This window comes from Anopheles marshallii, chromosome 2 (genome assembly GCF_943734725.1).
Source record: "Anopheles marshallii chromosome 2, idAnoMarsDA_429_01, whole genome shotgun sequence".
NCBI lineage: Eukaryota > Metazoa > Arthropoda > Insecta > Diptera > Culicidae > Anopheles > Anopheles marshallii.
In genome coordinates this window covers 73,066,675-73,082,540 of record NC_071326.1, presented here as the reverse complement: position 1 = coordinate 73,082,540, position 15,866 = coordinate 73,066,675, and the positions used below count along the sequence as shown (strand labels likewise).

At 42.4% G+C, this 15,866-nt stretch overlaps 1 protein-coding gene across 1 annotated transcript in view; it reads left to right on the top strand.

Annotated features, from left to right (window-relative positions):
• LOC128719739 (homeobox even-skipped homolog protein 2-like) overlaps positions 1–13,981 on the top strand; it is a 53,478-nt gene extending 39,497 nt beyond the window's left edge. The window contains exons 5-6 of the mRNA XM_053813368.1: positions 11,587–12,725; positions 13,615–13,981. Of these exons, the coding sequence (XP_053669343.1) occupies positions 11,587–12,725; positions 13,615–13,981 (1,506 nt within the window). The remainder of the gene's footprint in view (positions 1–11,586; positions 12,726–13,614) is intronic.
• Positions 13,982–15,866: the final 1,885 nt, after the last annotated feature.

The following is a 15,866-nucleotide window of genomic DNA, read 5'->3' as shown; positions in this document are numbered from 1 at the left end:
ATTCCACAACTACCCCTTCGTTCGTCATCGTCCTTATGGAACCGGGCCCACAAGTGCTTCTTGTTATTACTGCTGATGATCGTGATGATCATGTTGAAGGTGTGTGTCTGTTTTTTTTTTTACTCTCTTCAATCGCCGTTTCATTATTGTTATTATTATTTTTAATCCACAAGTTGCCCCCGCAGCGGATCACGCGGCATCTGCTTCATCATGGTGTCTTTTTTCCCTCACTCTCTCGCTCTCCCTCTGTGCCGCTCTATTCCATTCGCTTGGCGGTTAATTCTATTTTTCAATTTATTACAATAACAATGAGGCGCTCTTTAGCGCAACTCCGTGCCCGCGCACCATTTGAACTGACGGTTGGAAACAAAATTGATACGACCACGGTGCTGAAGTGCCGTGAAAGCGGGCGGTGGTGGTTGCCCTCAGTGTTGGCCACTTCAGTCATCTCCCGCAAACCTTTACCTAGCCCTGGACGCCTCCACGCCTCCACTACTGCTGCTGCTGTTGCTGCTCCATCTCCTGTCAGCTTGTTTCATTGTTGCACAACTCTTGAGTACCGTGTGAGCTTTCGAGCAGCCCGATCAAGAGATTACCGGGTAAAGACGGCCGAATGCCGATGATTGTAAGCTGCGAGGTTTTACCAGGCTGCAGGCCACAAGAAACAACCTTACCCACCGTCCAGTGCGAATGCCGTATCTGTTTCGTTATATTTTTCGCCTCTTCGGAGGATGGAGAAAAAAAGCGATCCACACGCTAGGTAAACAGACGCAAACTCAACCACTATCCTTAAGATGAAACGAAAGGAAACAACAACACAAACAACTCCTGGCGGTGGAAAGGCGGAGGCACTGCTCGTGCCTCTAAATTGGTGGAAGACGGTTTTGATACAATAATCAATTGTCAGTTCCCAAATTGGTGATATTGAACTGCCGCCGGCAGGATGAAGACGTTGCCGTGGCCGTGACGTGTACCAACGAGCGGGTCGGGTATGAATTTAGTAAAACTTATCGCGCCGCTGACCAACGTTTTTACCTCGGAAGGCTTCGGTAAAGGAATGTCGAAGTACGAGCGTGTTTTCCTTGACGGAGGCGGTTTAAATAGATACATAATTAACCCCCTACTGTCCCACGCATAGATTGGGCAATAAACAGACACCTAGATCGATCGTTCATTGGGCCCGATCCTGTGCCTAGTAATCAAGGTACAATGGTGCTGTTCTTGTCCGTATTTTTTTTTTTCAACTTACCAGCCATTCAAATCGGTACGGTAGCGAATTGGATACTAATAGACATCTTTCGCTCGCCCACTGCACGCACGGTGATGTAAACGTTTTGTACTTCACCTTACCGGGGGAACCAACGGAAGACCGTCAGAAATTCCCGCATTAGATCGTGGAAAAAACGGTAGATCGCTTTACTGAGAACACACGCTTTAGCTTCTTCATCCCACCGAGCTTCAATGTTCAATGCAAGAAATTTGAGACGTCTCAAAAGGTTCCGAAAAGAAGAGAACCTCAAGCAAAAAAAAAACATCTCACTTCACTCGAACACACCCGACTGCAAACTCTTTCGAATGGCAAATGGAAAACATTTACATTCGTCTGAAACATTTTATTTTTGCTCCACCACCTATCTGATGTGCCTTTCTGGTCTAGTGGGGTTTCGACTTATAAAAAAGCGCTACTAGCTGACGTGTTGCACCTGACAAAAACGATTTTTTCTTTAAAGCCTTAACCCAGCCGTCACCTTTCGCGATTTTCCTTTTTCACCGCAGCTAGGTAAAGACGAAACGAGGCGACAATTGGCGAAAGCAATATAAATTGGTTTTCAATCATCGACTACAAAAGATGGCACCAGGATGGGTGGAAGGCGTGGCGGGTAGAATCGGGAAGGTGTTTGTTGCTCATTTTTCTGCGTGCTCCGGAAAGTGATTGATTTGCTGGTAATTTTATGCCAATGAAATGCATCCAAACAGGGTGAAATGTTTGCAGTGCGAAATTGAGGACGGTTGGCAAACAGATGCAATCGATGAAGATCCAGGAGATAGGGTGGGTTTAAGTGCAACGATAGCTGGATAAAGCGTTTGTATCTCACAGTTTACAATACTTTTTTACGACTATTTCATAATAGAAAGCAAATTATCGAAACAACTTCGGACCAAAAAGTGACCTATTCTCCGATTAAGAATGCAGATCAGATTTCACCAACAAAAGGAGTTCTCGTGATATCCGTAATGTATTGAAGAATTAAATAACTACGTAGCTACAGGGCAATTTTTCTAATTTAGAGATAATAACGATCAGGACAATCCAGGTATTGAGACATAAAATATTCTCCAGGCATTTTGCCTTTCACCAGGTCTACGCCATCAAAATATGTTTGGCTGTGTCCTCCTCAATCTCGCACTACAAAAAGGTCATCCAGGACACAGACGTGGAACGTTCAGAGACCATCCTCTATAGTTAAATCCAAATTCTGGAATAAGCTGAAGATGTAGACTTAATTAGTTAAGGCACATCTCTGTTAACAAAGATCTCTGTTAAACTATCCAGAGGATTGAGGATGATCTCAAAACCTGAAAGGAATATATAAGTAACAACCAAAATCATGGTGGCTACATCTTAGCTCATGATTATACATTTTGAATGTCCTTTAAAACTTCACGTATCTAGGATCAGACAATAATAACGATCTAACCATCTCATACTCCTAGGAGTGCTGGCTATCTGTCAGATTCATGACATCTTAGTGGAACTCCTCAACTGTAGAGTGTCTTCATGATGCTTCAATGAATTAGACTAGTTAAGCTTATGTCATTCGAATGATATCGGACAACTCAGTCCGTGAACCTTGCTTAGACAGCATAGACGGAAGAGGCGTTTTATGTCTAATTTTAGATACTGCGATGGCGTTGAAGCGTATATCAACAATGCTTTATTAGTAACAGCCCAAGACCACCAAGACCAGAAAATAATTAAATCCTAATCAGAAACCGCTCGCTCCGTTTTCCCACTTGCAGAAGTAGACTTCCCCATCGGTCGCCTAGCGATCGTGTATCGCGGTCGTTAGTCAAACGATAGGATCGTGCGGGCACGTTCTACTTAAAATTTACCTCCCGTAACCCACAATCCCTTTTTTTCCGGAGCGTGCCCAACGCGCGGCGGTTCAACACCAGCAAAGAAAAAGGGATACACCATGCAAACAAAAAAAAAAACAGGACACTCATGATTATCAATTGCTACTGTGTACCATCATATACACACCCCGTAAAAAAAGGACTTCCCGTGTGCTCTTTTCTAACCTTCTACATTGCCCATTTGCGACCGAATCGAACGTATGCCACTTAGCACCCGTGGGGCAAAAAAAAATACACCCTTAGCGGTGGCACACTGCCGCACAGCATGATTCCTTCACTCTCATTTGTGGCATTCATTAGGATAGAATAACGTTTACCTATCTACAGCGTGAACCATAGGACAAAATCTGCAACTTTGTTCGTGTGAAAGTGCGCCAGTTTGTTAATTAAAAACGTCCTTAGTAAGCACCGTTTCTATACCTATACCTATACCTATAGTAACGTTCCTGCCGCTAGTCCTGCCAGCCTTCACACCTCCGGCTTTTTTGGCGGGGGAATGGAAATGACAGTAAAGGAACGAAAGTACAATGAACAAACATTGACAAGTTAAACGATTCGCCCGGAATGAAGGTCGGCCTTCCAATATGGTACGAATTTGCAAACCAGCAATCTTCCTATCAGCCACATTCTACACACAAAAGGACCCAATGATTGAAGTTCGATAACAGGCATGGTGTTTATTTTTTTCCGTTTGTGTGCTTCATTTGAGCTCCGTCGGCGACCACGCAAACTTGTCGCGAAATGCATCTGACGGCCACCCACCGTTAGCACGTGGAATAAGGACGCACAGACACAAAAAAAGACTTGTGGAATACACAAGGACGAAAATGTGGTACAGACGGAAGAAAGGGAGATGGAAAGAACGTCCAGTAAAGCCGTATATAGTGTGAACATTACCCACTTCGGTCCGCTCCACGAGCCACGTGCTCTAGCGTTGGCCAATTATTTCACCGTTTTTGTGGTGTTATTAAGAATGTTTATCTGACTGGCTGTGTTCGGGGTCAGCATATTCTAGAACTCGAGGATAACCTGCCTAAGACTAATGAAAAAAGGGAAGAGTGGGGTTTCTACAGCAAGTAAGTAAGTCTGTTCCATATTAACGTGGGCTATATATAGTAGGCTGGGCGAATAGTTCCAACTGATGACATTTCGAGCACAATGAGCCTACTGTCAGCAGTTTTCCGTCACTGATCGCTCATTTTCCCGCACGACGGTAATGAAAAAATAATCTGTTATAAATTTAATTTGGTACTCCGATTACAGGGCCCACCGGTTGAGCCGTTACGGGACAGATTATGAGCCACACATAATCCGCCACAAAATCCCTATGCGCTCGTGTGCGTTCGGACGGGGGTTTAAATTAACGCTGAGAGTGGCGGAAACGAGGTACACACACACACACACACACACATACACACACACACACAGACGAGTAGTGCCGGACAAATCAATAAGTGGATAATAACAACTTTTGCGCGGGATCAGTGAAAGGATGCCCACCCTCAACCAGGCAGCAGACTTGTGCTGATTCTACCGATCCACCGAAGAAGCGTAATAAAGCGCACTGGCCGGTACGGGAGGATAACACATAAGGCGCTTAATTATGGGCTGTGTGAAACTCGTCTGCCGAGTTGACTAATTGTCTGACTTTCAGTTTCCATACCCGCCGGTGGTGATGGATCGCCGCCAGTTGTGCTCCCAGTTGCGCCCCGCACAATGATTGAGCCGTTTTGGGCCCGGTTGTTGTCCCGGTTTGGCGGGTGGATAGACGCGATGAGACCGTTTTTTGATTACATGGTGCAAACGTGGTGCGATGTGAACTGTTTTGCATTGCGCGACCGCTGATGATGGCAGAGGCAATGATGATTGCAAACATCGAGTGTCAAGATAGACACAGTTGAGGCAGTTGCGAGAAGGTAACAATAGGGAAACAAAAGGAACCGCGTGCGTCTTACGATTAGGATCAATGGAAAACAGGGTGTTTTTTGACGGTCTGCTACATGTAATACACTGTTTATTATAATCCAATAAGGCATATACTTCGTCGCACTATGTAAGCTTAGTCTTGTTGAATAATTTATGATTGATGCCGTGGTTGATAATGTTAGTTGTAGAGACTTCAATAACACTTTTATTACTTTATCGGCTATAACTCCATATTTTTTGTAAAGTTAAATTTTTATCTATGATATTAGAAAAATGTATTATTCATTATACATAATATATGATATTATATTAATTACATTCTTATAGTATTATAAAAATACTATTGAATGTTCCACCCCAATTCGTTCTGAAACTTTTTTGTAATAATTTAATTATATGAAATATGATGTATATTTATACGAATTATTAATTATTGTATTATACTTTTTACATTCGCTTAACTTTGCAACTTACATACTTAGTTATAAACAAAATTTAATTCATTATCATTTAGACAAAAAATATCGCAATAGTTACTTACTTAATTGCAAAGCCACTTATTTGTTAGAGAACAAAGAAACAAAAATCTAAACCTTTTAAATATTCTCGTCAGGTCAAAACTGGAACACTTAACATATGATCACTTATGAGGCCACTTTCGGAAAATCGGGTTTTTTTAAAGTTTTCAGTAAAATTTAAAATTATTATTTATTTTTTATTCTAATTTACGTATATACACATCGGTTCAGAATGTTGAAATTCAGTTTTACCTATTAGAGGTTTCAAAGCATCTCGTAAAATGTAAAAATAGTCTTTATCAATTTCATTATGTCTGGGACGTTCATGAATTTGAATCAGTGTATATAATATCATATTTTTTATCAATTTGTTTCAGTTTAATTTCTTGATCAGTATGCTTGGAGTATCTTTACGTCCAACGTATCCATTACAATACTTTATTGTTTAGTCTTTGGCTTGTACTCGGCTTATACTCCAAGATAACGTTTCTTTTAAGCGAGGTTCAACATACACCTTCCAATGAACATTTTGTCCTTGATTCTTATGGTCCATGAAGAAGTAGATAGATTCGCATCCAAACTCCTATTTCACATTGTTGAAATATTTCTCCATTGCCCAAGGTCATCCGACGCGCATTGCCCAAAACGAAATTAATTGCCCATTCTAATAAACTCCACCAAGCATTTTGACATTCCTGTTATTTACGATCCTTTATTAACCGTCGCCGGTATCGGGCGCGTACGCCGGTAGAATGTTAATCCATTCGCTTTCCATCGTCGCTTTCACCACAGAAAAGGGTGCAACCCGAAAAACCCATTCTGCACCCGCCTGTTATACGACCGTCGGACGCATAATTTATGCGTAATCATGACAGGAATTTGTAGCTTATTGAATTCCGCCCGCACTCATGCTAATCCTGGCCACACATTTCGAGCACTCTCGCCGGCATGGTAGCTATTGCTTACTGCACTGGTGGAGGTCACCGTCAGCACGGGCTTGCAACGATGACTTCTAAATCCATTGTCTTTACTGCCTGTCTTTTTGTTTCTAGTGACTCGTAGCGTATTTGTGACGCAACTTCTGCACTACGGGACATTACTCCGCAAGGATCCATCCGTGATGGTTCTCCGACAAAATGACTCCCAACCACACCCATCGCCAGTCGAGGGTCGGGTGGACAATGTTCACAGATTTGCTTTCCAACGCAACTACAAGCAGCAGCACAATCGGGGAACTGCAAGAACTGAGTGGAAAGATTAAAATGTTTGCGTGCCACTAAATTAAATTATCTTATTATGTGTATTTTTTTTTTGTTGCTTGTAATGCGCGTCGGTTCAAAGCCGGTGCAGGAGTCAGGATCGCCGTACCGCGTCGGGAGGATATTATAATTCGATTATAATTTCAGTCAACTATTTACCATTGACCCCGCTTCCGACATGGCCTTCCTTCAACTTCACTTCCAGCAGTTGAGTGATGCTGGCTTTTCATCTCTCCCCTTACCACCCACCCACACTAGGGTGGACACCCCGGCGAAGACGCCCCGTCAGACCGACCGAGTCAAGTGATGTCATCAATAATGGGTGGTGGTGGATGCTTTTACCCATTTACGGTCGCTATAAACATTCATTAGTTATTTATAACATTGTGTGCCCGGTTCTCGGGTGCTTATTATCATCAGATTATAACAAATTAAACTATCGTTCACTCTGGCCGCTTAGAACCATGGTTTGTCTATTTATTATCCCTTTTGTACAGCTAACGGCACATCGGTGGCGGATTGTATAATTTGATTTGATCTCTTTTAAAGTCGCTTCAGCTAGCATTAGCTGGGAGAAGGTAGTCCTTTGGTGGTATGACGCATTCAATTTGCTATTTTTATGTTTCGCGTAATAGACTAAATTTGTGTAGATTCGATCCTTTGCTTTCTTATTTCGGAAAGTTTGGCATTTGTAAGGTTTTTTTGGTTTTGTATGGAGACGACATCTGAAGAATATTCGAAATACATTCATCAACATACAGTGGAACATCGATTATTCGGCCCGGTTAATCGACTTTCACGGATAACAGGTCCTTCCGCATTGTGCGTGCAATAACTGACGATGAAGAGGCCAGATCAAAGCTAAAGCATTCATATGTGTTTATTAAAATTAAATTTATTGTTTATAAATAGTATATAACATTTTTGTGGGAGTTAAACTTAATAAACTCTTTATAGAAAAGTCTCAAGTGTCCTCGAGCCAACCGTTTAAACGGTCATAAACGTCAAAACTATTCTACTAGCTGTCATTTTTTAGCTCACGGAGAGTGTTCGTGAGCACTTTATGACCGCCGGGAAATCAGGCCCCGGATAATCGACATTCTACTGTACTTATTTTAATGTTTATCTCTTGAGAACAAAACTAATAATTGAGTAGATGCATGCTACTCAGGTTCCAATAAGTTATATGAAGGACAACACATATCGTTCAACATGTTATGTTTATATATCTATCATTAATTCATATTTTATCCTCATGAAACTAAGGATATTTTTTGGCTATTGAAATGTTTTTTGAATTATTGAAAATATTTTTAAATTTTACAGTGCTTTCATTAGAGGAAAAACCGAATTAGACTTTTCCGATTATTATTGTAAAAAATATTTTTTTATCTTTTGATGGACTTTTGATAGATAAAATTTCGTCTGTGTCGATTTTTAATATTTCTTATTCAATTCCTTCTGTAGTTTTGTATTTTTTTCAAATTTATTATACGATCCATGTACATAAGTATCAGCGATACAAAATCAGTCTATACATGAACATAAAGAGTAAAATTTGTGCTTTATGATTGATTGCAATATCTTTGATATAGAAGTCTTACAATTATATAATGCACTGTACAGTTTATTTAGTTTAATTTACTGCTTTACTGACTTAAAATTTCGTTACATTTTTTATTCACACATTCACACTTTAATTAAATTGTAATGTTCTAATTATTATTTTTTTGAAAAATAAAATTTTATAAAAACTCTACTCGGTTCTTTAAACACATTTAATTAAACAACCATAATTCCCCTCACATATATACAATTTTAAACTGATCGCTTTAACGCTTCTTATCGCTCAACAATCGATTTCTTCCGACATTAGGATTAGTGAAACCAACCTTCACTCGCATTTATGATAATACGCAACAAATCCTCCGTTTTCAATTCACCATCCACTTGACATGATAATTATAAAATTGATAAACAAGATTGAAATCTGTCGTGGAATTAAATTAAAGTAAGTCACTGTTGGGGTGATGATGTCGTCGAAGTTGCCCATTTCCCGTACCTGCTGCCACACCGACATTTCGGGTTTCCCGCTTACTGCTTCCCAAATTCCCACGGGGCCCAACCATCGTGGCCCAACCGATGTGTTTGATGAAGTGCAAACGCATTATCAACGCTACCGCGAACAGCCTTTTTTCCTGTTGTTAATCTTTCGTTTCGTGCAGTTTTACTGTCATGCGAATTGTTCTGTGTCAATTGTTGGTGGCCATCGAGAGTGTACCGTACCCTTTTCTTTCTATACCGAACGGGTCACAGTGAAAGTGAGGTTCTCTTGGTGAGGGAATCAGCCTTTTCCTTCCCATCCTTACTGCGGCACAACGCCACCAAAACGACCGATTAGATACGCGTTGTACAAATAGACACCATATGATCAAGTTGCTTACCGGTTTACCCCGTTTAGGGACGTTTGGGAGTTAGCGGTTCATTGCGCGCCAAGAAAAAGGAGGGGACCGGACAACAAACGGAACCGGGGTGTTAGTTTGTCAATGAATAATAATAATCACCCTCATCAGCATCAGTCCACCCCTCCTTAGGTGCTGACCTTAATCTGCGAAATGTTCTACCGAGAAGGGGTCGATCGATTTGTGTCCGGCAACAGTACGGACGTACCGTTCGGACGTAATAGTTGGCAGGTTGTTGCGTAACGTTTACCGTGACAAACAACGACTTAACAGCTTCACTGACGGATGGGTATGAAAGGGATTCTACGGAATTCTCCAAGGTATAGGAGAGAATTAATTTCGCTGTAAAGGCCACCAACATCATCCAGATGGTTTTTTGAGAGCTGTGTTGCTGAACCGCATGGTGAGAGAGGGAATTTATTCGAGTAATGGCTGCTTAAAGTTTATCTACCATAACGGAAGGATACTTTAGTGAACATATCAGCTTAAAAGATATTTTAAATTTGGGTTTCGCTTCTCTCAAACGTGTTGATTTGGTCTTATATTATACCTCAATTATTCCTCGCAACTAATGATTGTTTAGCTTCTAATGATAACATTCAACATCTTAGCCCTTCGACTGTTACTTGAACAGATTTCGTTCGTCTCAGTCACTCAGTTACTCCGTGTGATGTACTATTTTTTAAACAATCTCTGGTATTCGTTATTAGGTAAACTAATAGTGCTTGTCATAATTTTATCGTTAGTTTCAAACCCGATGTTCAGGGATCACCTTCAGGGATCGTCTGGAGAGAGTCTTCTTTACCGAACTGACTCAAATACGAGTTCTTTAAATACGAGAGCATTAACGCTCATGAGTTTAGCAGATATAAGTAATGAGTCATCTAAGTACAAATATGATCTCAGAAGATTCTACCTTCTGGCCTCGAAACTTTATAGAAGTCAGACATGCACATCTTGTTGGAATATATGTACCATGAGAGTCTTCTATCGTCTAACATATGCTATTACCGTTGGTCATTCCATCCTTGCAAACAATTTTGTCCAACAGAATTCCAACAGAGATCCTTTTACCCTGGGAATTCTGTTGTAGAGCTTATGTTCTGCCATCTTCTTCAGGATATGTTGAATGATCCAGAACAATGGTAAAAGTGGTTCCGTATCGCAATGAGACAAATCGTTTCTGAAGTATTACAGAAAATATCTTTTGTTTTTTTTTTGTGGCGTAGAATTAACGGAGAGACACTTAAAAACAACACAAAACTCCCAAATGTCCTAAAAGCCCATTTTCCACACGAATATTCTCAACTTTAACTATTAGACGCCATTATAATGTCCCAGTGTCTATAATGTCCCAGTATCTCTTTCCCCATATGAAGATTTCCAGTAGCTCCCACACACCGACCGAGTATTTTCGTGGCAATTCAATCACACCCGAACCAGATAATAATGTACCACCGAAAGCAGGGAGGATTAGTTAATTGAATTTTATCCTCTCCTTTGTGCGGCCGTATCTTCGCACACACACACACACGGCTGTATGGGCACATTTGTCCGAATCCTATGCTCAATTGATTCAAGCAGCTCCGGTCGAAGTTGGTGACGGGAACGGGACGTTCTTCGCGTCTCGTCCTTGTTTGCGGTACGATTCATCCGCAACAGTAACAACATGTCGATATTAATAACATAATGATAATCTATCGACACACACAAGCCCACAAGTGCAGGAGGCTGAGGGAACAGTTGTTAAGGGGCGCTATGCGTCCCTCACTCACTTAGGATTTGTTGTTGGGAAGTTTCCGATACTTCGGACCATCGATTAGCGAAAGTTCGGTCACTTTTCCACGGTGCCGTGCCACGGACAGTTAGCTACATCGTATGTCTATTAATTAGATTTCATGTCCCTCGCCTTTACGGTGTGGTCAATTGTGTGTTAAACGGCGGTTAGTGATTTAATTGAATTTTGCTCCACTCCAAACAAATGAAGCTAGGCGTGTCTGTCTGTACGAATGCTTTGATTTTGGACGTTAAAATGATTTCCAAAGAATTGCGCGATTTAAAAATTCCCATTTGCGTAATAATCTTCCCGAATAATTCTCACCAACTCCTTTCCCGCACCTAAAGTTACTGTAGCAACAGTTCCATCAAATCATTCAATTTACTAAACGATTTTTTACAATCAATTTGTTTCGTTTTCTTCTTCTCTCTTTCTCTTTCCATCTCTCTTTTCTTCTTCCATTTTTTGGATTCACCTCCCCGCTTAAATGGTTCTTCCTTCCGCAGGTGTGGTTTCAGAACCGGCGAGCCAAATGGCGCAAGACTGAAAAGTGCTGGGGCCGCAGCACGATCATGGCCGAGTACGGGCTGTACGGGGCGATGGTTCGCCATTCGCTGCCGCTGCCGGAAACGATCCTCAAGTCGGCGAAAGAGAACGAAACCGTCGCGCCGTGGCTGCTAGGTATGCATCGGCCGTCGGCCGCGTTACCAACGGCGGACGAGACGCACGAACCGGGCGGTACCAACGGCATGCTCGACTACTATCGCAACTACACCAGCCCTACTGACATTAACTTGTCCGTATCCGTTTCGTCTTCAGGCATGCACAAGAAGTCGCTCGAGGCGGCCGAAACGCTCAAAAACTCCGAAGATAACAGTGACCGTGAAGAGACACGGACGGAGTCGAGCGAAACGAGCGGCGGGTCGGGGCCCGCCCTTCACTGCACCCTCGGCTCCTCGCCCCTCAAATCGCCGACGATCGCGTCCGAAGGTTCCGGGTGCAGCGGTGGTACCGGCAGCAGAGGTGACTGTGGCGGTGGAGGTGGAGAGGGAGGTGGTGGAGGAGGGGCGGGAGGAGGGAACGTTTCGGCGCTGAATGGGAAGCACGCGAACTCCTCGGCAAGGGCGGCAATGGCGAAGATGTCACGGTACGGGCTTGGGTCACCACCGCCCACCGGCGGCCGGCCACATTCACCCTCCGTTACACCGCCGGCCTCGGTACATCCGCATCATCCACCACCTGCACACCCGTCCTCGTTGGCCGCCCACCCGCTAGCCCATCCGGTGGCGAGCGGACACTCCACGGTTCAACCGACGACGGCAGCGAGCACCGGCAGTGCGATCAAGCTGCAACCCCGATCACCACCCCTGGGGACGTCTCTTGCCGGTGGTGGTGGTGGTGGTGGTGGTGGTGGTGGCGGTGGTTCGACCGGTGCGTCCGGCGCCGGCGATCACCTGTCACCCGTGGGACATGGGCACGGGCCGCACCATGCGGGAGGCATTCCGCCCGGACTCCCCGACGGTGGTGGCGTTGGGGGTGGAACGGCCGACTTCCTGCACGCGGCCACCAACAACAACTATCACCCCGAAAACGACCACGAAGCGTTTAGGTGGGTTGACTACAAGGATCCAGTCGCGTTCATACGGTGATTTTACATTTCTTTGCTATTAACTATTGACCAAATGCACCAAATGTTTTCTTACAACTCTTTCTATCTATCCTTGTTTAGTTATTTTTTAATTTTTGCTAAGTAACACAGTGCGTAACATAATTATACGACCACTTACGAAAATGGTGTTTTATTTGCGACAACGTATAAACTTTTTATGGCGGTTGTGTTCTATAAAAGCCTGCAGGAAAATATATTTTTAATTTTTATCTACAGATGTTTATGAATGTTTAACTACCATGTAAAGTATATTTATTTTCTGTATCTTAAACATATGTTGGATTACAACTATAAAAGTGTATTATTTGTGAAGTTGTTCAAAAATGAATGTAACTTAAAAGTATATCGCATAATTGGATTATATGTTTTAATAAGATTAATTTTTTTATAGTAAATTTTACATAAAAAATCTGCTCATTCAGTCTGAGCCAAATTCTAATGACTGTTTGACGTAATGACCAACGTAATGACTTTTGTTGTTCATTACGAATTTACAGTAAGGAGCTAGCTCGATTGATTCCGTAAAAGAAGTGCAAATGAACATTTTACGCGAGCCCCTGGGCTCAATAACTTCACAAAACTTTATTTCCACCATACTTATTATCTTTATTTTCTATTCTTAAAAAACAAGTGGTCGTATTGTTGTGTTACTGTCTGTGTCTAGTACCTAATGAGTTTGCATTGATATTCTCTCGTTTTATATATCTATTTTTCATTCAGTAGTTCTTGTTGGTTTATTAACCAACTTATTGCTCGATTTTTTTTATTTTCATTATTTTATTTCCATCTTTACTTACCTAAACATATTAGCAACGAAATGTTTCTAACAGTCTGTCTCTCTGTGTGCTCTCTCCGTCTCCCACAGGAACAACTCAATCGCTTGCCTACGAGCGAAAGCACAGGAACACCAGGCCCGGTTGCTCAACAGTGGGCTCCTGTTGCAGGTCCGCTCGCTCGCCGGTCTCCAAACGCATCCGGCCTTCGACGGTAGTTCCGTGCCGTCTTTGGCCTCCCCGTACGATGGCACCTGTTCGGTGGCAGCCCACGCAGCCCTACACGCCCAGCAGCAACGTACACCGCCTCCATTACCACCGCAATCGTCACTCGACGGGACCCTTTCGTCCGCGACCCTGCTCGAAATCGATCGGCAGCGGGCCGAAGCGAACAGCAGCAACGGATCGGCAATCTCCGTAAAAGGTGCCAGCAGCAGTCCGAACGTCAGCACTTTTTGACAGCATTTATAAGCTGCTCACGACCCATCTCCATCGTCCACTAGTTTGGGACAACGGACATCACCCCACGCACACACACACACACACACTCGAACTAATCACATCTCCTTCGCAACGGCTCATCAGATTTGTGTGAAATCAATAAGAAAACAAACAAGTACAACGAATCGAAACGAATCGATCATTATTTAGGATGTATTTAAAAAAAAATTGAAACCAAAGAAGGGCAATCGAACAAGCGCCGGGATGTTGGGAAGAACTGGAACTGCCTAGCGTAGTGGAGTATATTCGCGTGGCATTGAATACTGCCTCTTCGCCGAGAGGTGCTGTAGTAGGACAATTTGCCCGAGGTACTCGGTGTAGGATCGAACACTCCGTGTTACTAAACTATTGTTTTACTTTTCGTTCGTATCGTGACGTTAATGGAGACGGTTGCACCCTGCTGATCGACGGATGCAACAGAAAACACGCAAAAACAAAGGGAATACACTATTGTACATACACAGCTATACATTGCGTTTACACAGCCTGTAAAACACACGTATATTTTTCTTCCTCTTTTACGTGCAATTCTTCTGAAATGAGCCTAAAATCTTAACTAAATGGAACGAGCAAAGCGTCGCGGCGCGCCTTTGCCGTGCACACAAATGAAGTAAAAACTTATATATATATATCGTAGGTGATACAGTAAATACGTAAATGTGCGTGTCTGGAGGGAGAAAAAGAAACGTTGGCTAGAATATATATACATTTAAGCAAAAAGGAGAACACACTGATGCACAAGCAGACAGGATCATTCTTAACGTGATCGTACCATCGGGATAGACAGATATGCTTGTACATAGAGAATGAAGCAAGAAACTAATTTATTGCAATCCCCAAATGGTAAAAGTCGTTGAAGAAGGAATGCGCAACTGCTTTGGTAATTATTAAAACCGACACGGTACGGACTCACAGGCGATTGAAATGCAGAAGCTGTTCAAACGGCCATACATTAGATAAGCACAATCAAACGATTCAGTAACAGAACGAATAAACAATCAAATTGCAACCCCCGGCGTGGCGAAACGGCAGATGGAACACCCCCAACAACTTGTAATAGATAGGAATTCACGAATGCGTGAATGTATTTACTAAGTTCGAAGCTGTTTGTTCAATTTTTGGCATTTTTGGCACCCACACAACTGGGCACGTGTGCTCGTTTTAAATAGCAGCATAAAAAGCAGCTTTTTTTTCTGAACAAAACTCGTACAACGTTCCGTACCCAAACGCACAAACACTTCATGCTTGAAGGTGGTAAATCTTTGGAAACGCATTCTACTGCCTGCAAAAACACGAATGAAAGCGAACGTACAGCGGGTGAGTGTTAGAAAAGTTACTTGAAAGGAAAATAAAACGAATGGAAAAACCGAGTAAAAGCAAACAAATAAACAAATGTATCATGTGAACATTTAAAACATTGCACGCGTTGGAATGGATGGATACGTGAAATGCGAAGGAATGGAAAGAAATTATAGATCTGCATGCATTTTAAGGTAAGTATCGTGTGTGTGTGTGTATATTGCCCACTTTCAAGTTACAATTGTTTTCTATCAATTGTTAAAGCGTAAAACAGCTCGAAACACGTTAAATAAAGAGTATAAAACACGACATTAGTTAAGCGTTATTTCCTATTTTTGCATACACGCCAGTGCCATCTAGCGGTAGGTAGTGCAAGCACATTGGTTGTCTCACTACCTCACCCAAAATATCTCACCATCTCAGCTGTCAAATTTGTCACACGGGTGTACGAGAGAGTGTGTGTGTGTTTATTTGTTTATTTTCTTATCCAAGCTCAGCTATTTCTTCTCACACAGTGTTGTTGCTTTTTCTCTGCACTGTTTTC